Source organism: Limulus polyphemus, unplaced genomic scaffold (assembly GCF_000517525.1).
Source record: "Limulus polyphemus unplaced genomic scaffold, Limulus_polyphemus-2.1.2 Scaffold7116, whole genome shotgun sequence".
NCBI classification, from domain to species: domain Eukaryota; kingdom Metazoa; phylum Arthropoda; class Merostomata; order Xiphosura; family Limulidae; genus Limulus; species Limulus polyphemus.
The window spans coordinates 35021-40761 of NW_013672726.1; the positions used below are offsets into that span (position 1 = coordinate 35021).

The 5741-nt window shown below is 33.9% G+C and overlaps 1 protein-coding gene across 1 annotated transcript in view; it reads left to right on the forward strand.

Annotated features, from left to right (window-relative positions):
* Positions 1-5741, forward strand: part of LOC106474358 (unconventional myosin-XVIIIa-like) — a gene marked incomplete at both ends in the record, with an annotated part of 27057 nt that overhangs the window by 19166 nt on the left and 2150 nt on the right. The window contains one exon of the mRNA XM_013935051.1: positions 4777-4900. Coding sequence (XP_013790505.1) covers positions 4777-4900 — 124 coding nt within the window. The remainder of the gene's footprint in view (positions 1-4776; positions 4901-5741) is intronic.

Genomic DNA, 5741 nt, shown 5'->3' on the forward strand with positions numbered 1-5741 from the left:
GGTGGTGATGACTAGCTGTGTTCCATCTAGTCTTACACTGCTAAATTAGGGACGGCTAGCGCAGATAGCCCTCGTGTAGCTTTGCGCGAAATTCAAAGCAAACAAACACACGCATTAAACATTATTTTGCTGTTGAAAGTTGGTGGGAGTGTTAAGGATCCTATTACACACACACAATTCTAACTATATATATAAAGCATTTATTAAACCTGTAAAGTTATATGTCCATTACCTCCATGCTTGACAATCAAAAGAAGAAACTACAAGTGGTATTATGGGGAAAAAACTGGAAATAATAAAGTATGAAACAGATCTCGAATTATCAAATGGAGACTAAGACTTGTGTGTTATTTATAATTTTAACATTATACACATATGCTAAGAAAGAACACCATTGTATACAAGAATGTAATTACTTAGCTATTGAGTGACATGAAACTTGATTACAAATAACAAGTGTACAAAGTTTCGACAATCTTGGTATCCTCACCATAAAACTGTGGATGCTTAACGTACCATTACAGTTACTATCTGCAACCACCATAAATCCATTAAATAACCTGTGAAATGTTGTATAATTATTGACTGGACTTTGCTGAAATCACTTAAGTAGATATATTTAAAAGGGATGACACATTGTCACTTAAAAGGGATGACACACTGTCACTTAAAAGGGATGACACACTGTCACTTAAAAGAGATGACACATTGTCAATTGTCACACATTTCGTTCATCTTTCGACAGTTGGTCTTCTATTTGGCTATGTGCTTTGAGAGAAGCTTCTAAATATGGTTCGTGTATCACCTTTTTAGACCTTGATCCATATGATTATCTTGTTTACGATTCCAAAGGAGGATCCTATTTTAGCTTCAGTGGATCACTGTGTTCTAGGGTTACTTCTGGTGACAAACTGTTTTACTTTCTTCACTGCGTCTAAAGCTGATAGCTAGTGATGGAGTAGCCTAATTTTTAACTCCTGGAATCACGTCATCCTTTGCTTCACTGATACGATTCAAACAACAAATATCCCTTGATACTTATAATAAATCATGGTGATGGTTTAAATATCGTGTGTGTATTTTCTCTATCTGATTTGAGCTGTTACATACAACAGTGTTGAACTGTAGAAACGACGCTTAGTTGAATAATCCGTTGGCGTTGGAATTGGGTACCTTCTTTAGATAAACTTGAACAGATGGAGAAGAGGGGGGAGGCAACGCATCCTGGTGAAGTTGCTAGTTTCTTTTTGCCTTGATTTATTTAGTGTTTTTCCTAGCAGAAGCCAAAAAATGCAATTATTCATTTTGTACATCAGAGTTGATCATTGTCAAAAGTCGCCCTCTAGATGTGTTTTTTTTTATGGGAAATTTACTTTATTTCCACTTGCACTCAATATTTTTGTTACTTCTTCGTCAAGAGAACTGTTAAAAGAGAAATTTATCTTAACTTGCAACTTTTCGTTTTCAGCCATTACGGTTTCAGCAGAAAAATCTTCTTCTTTGCTCCTTCTTTACTTCAACCATCATGGTATCAGTAGGAAAGTCTTCTGTGGCGACCTTATCTTTGATTTAAGCCATCAAAGTATCAACAAGAGTCTTCTCTATTATTTAACATTTACTAAGAGGTACATCACTCAAAATGTCATTCAAGAAATGTTGTAAACTATTTTGCATTGAATATAGTTAAGAACTAAAACATATTTTTTGATGAATGAAACTAAATGAACAAGTAAAAATTAAACACTAAATGAGCAAGTAAACACATATACTTAAACATCATGTAAGTTATAAAAATGGACAATGAACAACAACTATAATTTCATATACAGGTGTATTTAGTTCAGAGTTTGGATGAATACCATATATATATAATGTTCCTATCGAAGACTTTCATAAAAATGACGTCAGTAGAACTTGAAACGAAAACTACAGCTAGTCATATATAGTTTGAATATAACGTGTTTCTAATCGACTGTGGCAACAGAGTCAACGGTTGTCAAGTTTTATAAATGCCATAATATGTGTTATCCAATCATATAATGTATTTACGCGTTTCAGAATTACTGTATTAAGCTAGGGAATTTACATATTATAGTTGCTGTTTTTAAGAACTATAGCTTAACAATATATGCTTCATTTTGACGTATTTGATAATATTATCTTTGCCTATTGTAAAATGGTTAGATATGGTTTATACATTTTAAATAGACTATGAAAAAAATTGATTTAAAAACTTAAGTACAAAACAAACATCTTCAGGATTACATAGATAATAAAAACTGATGTTAAAATTAGTTAATTAAATAAAAATACAGTGTATAAAAGTCGATCAATAACAAACTCTGTAAAATAAAATATTTTTATATAAAACACGTTTAGTTTGCGAGTGGATTGATATATATTTATTTCCAGATAAAAATGAAGTTGCAATTTAAAAAGTTGAATGCCAAGTGTCTATGTGTCACTAAACCGCTGGTCGTACCTACTTCTAAATGAATCGTCTCGGTTCCTAGGTGTGCACAAAGGTAACACTTTTCACCCCACCCCTTGGGGAATCTGAGGATTTCCCGAAAACCCCCTTCTCCTAAACCACTGGACTCACTAACTTCTAATTGGTGCTAAACGAATCGTATGGGCCCCGAGGCTTGCACAAAGGTAACACTTTTCACCCCAGCCCTTGGGGAATCCGAGGATTTCCCGAAACCCCCTTCTCCTAAACCACTGGACTCACTAACTTCTAATTGGTGCTAAACGAATCGTATGGGCCCCGAGGCTTGCACAAAGGTAAAATTTGATAACGGCAACGATAATTAAACTGAAAAGTGATAAAGAACGTTATATTAAAGTGATTTTTATCCTCATTACGTCATTACAACCCACGGCTGTGTCGCCACATCTGGTCATGCTCTGTCTGATGACCAAGCATCTTGACAATAGTCCTGCAGCGTACTTTCCATTGCTTCGTCTAAAGGCTGTCATGTTCAAAGCACACCCCTCCTCCCTACTATTTTCAATAAGCCATCTAGTGTAAGAGGCGGCTGCTTTCAGAAACTATTTCAACAGCTCAATTGCATAGAAATCTATAAGTGTTGTGTCCGGTGATTTGAGCAATATGTCTTCATATGTGGCATGAATGCCCATTTCATTCTCCGACTGCTTGAGGTATGTGAAGGTTGTGTAGATATGCCATTGAAACAACTTGTGTTGGTTTTAAAGACAGATATCTTTCTTAATTACGTCATACTTCTGTCAGGGATACGTAGACGGCTTTTGCCACTGACTTTTGTGTTCGTGGAGTTTCACTGATTACAAGACGCCCGCACGCTGCTTTCCACTTCTGGGGTAGAACTGGTTGAATGTTTTTTTCTGGATCAACTTTAAAACCCACATTATCCATATTCCTTTGTCTTCCAATGTTATTAGGTACAAGGGATATCCTCGTCTTAGTAATGCTAAATCCCCGATCTGAACACATCTTTATTATCTGAGTTTATAAATAATTTTCATTGTAAAAAATGTAATATACTCTTCCCGAAAGGCTGTCATCGTTCAGTGGTATCACATTACTTATGTAACCCCAAACAATGTCAATACATACATTCTGATACATACATTTCATATCAGATGTGGTTGTCAAGTGATTTACTAATTTGCATATTCAAACTCGTTTCAATATAAGGCTCTGAATCCCCTCTATTGTGGTCACACATCTAAATTATTTTAAGTAACTGTATGGTGAATTAAAAAGGACTCAAACCCCCATAAATCTTATATACACATCCCCATTATAAGAGGCCCAAAGGTATTTCTTTGATTTGTTGACACAAGCTGTACTGACGAGCCTTGATTAGACGAAACTGCAGTCCACAGCAGAGGGTACGGCCAATCAAAAAAAAGCATTAGGCCTCTATGTCATATGTGGTATTTTCAATTTTACCTTTGGTGAAAAAGAAAAGAAAAATACCGAATAATGAATTAGGCGTAATGTCATAATATTATACACACACCTAAATGATTTTACGTTACTCAAAAACCCAATAATTCTTACATACAGAAGAGGAAGTTACATAAATATGTGAATAAATCTAGCCAAGTATGTATTTTGATCACGTGATAAGTCTATTGATTATTTGCTATAACCGCTCAAAAAACACTTCTGCCAATCTGTATAATCAAAGCGTTTATAATCAAGTATTGATCACGCAATAATAATCATAAACGTCGAATTAAAATAATATCAAAATAAAAATATAATCAAAGAACATGTCGCGTGAATATATCTTCCAATCAATCTGCACGAAATTCTACCATCCATTCACTCCCATCTGACCTTGGAGGGCACATGACTTCCAACAACCAATCAAAATATATACTTATGTTAACTTATCTCTACAAAGAGATGACAATTAGTCACCACTTCAAATTTTTGAACTGGTTTCCATCAAATCGGTCAACGAAAATTCCCAGATTGATTGATATAATCTGCTTATTGGGTTTTGTGCTTGTTCCATTGATGATAATATTTCGACAGCTTAATAAGGTAAAACATTTGTCAAGAATAAAAACTCATTCATTCTTTATATTTAAAACAAGTATAATTTTTGGACAATTATTTTAGAGAAGACAAGTGGAATTGCCGTCCTTTTTTAAAGAATAATGTGTTATTTCTGGAACCTATAAAACCTTTTGTTTTTATAATGCGTGGCTTGTGTACATCTTTATCTATGAATTATGAATCCACTCAGATTTGTCCTATGCAATAATTTTGTATTTTAGGTATTATGCTGATCTTAATACTGTTTACCAACAACTTGAAGAGGAAAAGTATTTAAAGGAAAAATTAATGAAAGAGAAAGACCAAGTCATTTCTAAGCTGTCTGACTTGCAGAAGGACTTGTTGGTGAGTAGGTGTTTTGTTAAACTTCTGTTCCTTGTGAGTACTCCCTCTTGATATATTTTCACGATATTTTAACTTACTACACACGAACACTTTATTTAATGTTCACTATAGAAACATCATAAAGCAGATTTTTGTATTTATAGAAATTGCAAAATATCAACACAAAATATAATGTTTTTCAAATTTATCCTACATGAGATAACAGAGTCGTGTGTGCATACTCTTAAGTGTGCATATTGAAACTAAAAATAAATGTTTGCTGTATTTTGTGATTTAGAAAAATAGGTGAATGTAAAATAAATTTTTATTTAACAATTTTACAGTAAAAATAAAATAATTAATTTAGGGTTTCAACAAGTGTAGTTTTCGAGGGTTCTTCGAGCAAAGGCATTGCTACCGTAACTTTTTAATTGTATCGCCACTATTTAAACATTTTCGTCAGCTATTGAAACAGGCTAGACACTACCGTAACTTTTTAATTGTATCGTCACTATTTAAACATTTTCGTCAGCTGTTGAAACAGGCTAGACACTGCCGTAACTTTTTAATTGTATCGTCACTATTTAAACATTTTCGTCAGCTGTTGAAACAGGCTAGACACTACCGTAACTTTTTAATTGTATCGTCACTATTTAAACATTTTCGTCAGCTGTTGAAACAGGCTAGACACTACCGTAACTTTTTAATAGTATCGTCACTATTTAAACATTTTCGTCAGCTGTTGAAACAGGCTAGACACTACCGTAACTTTTTAATTGTATCGTCACTATTTAAACATTTTCGTCAGCTGTTGAAACAGGCTAGACACGATTGATGTTCAGAGACTATAGCTTCTACGAGT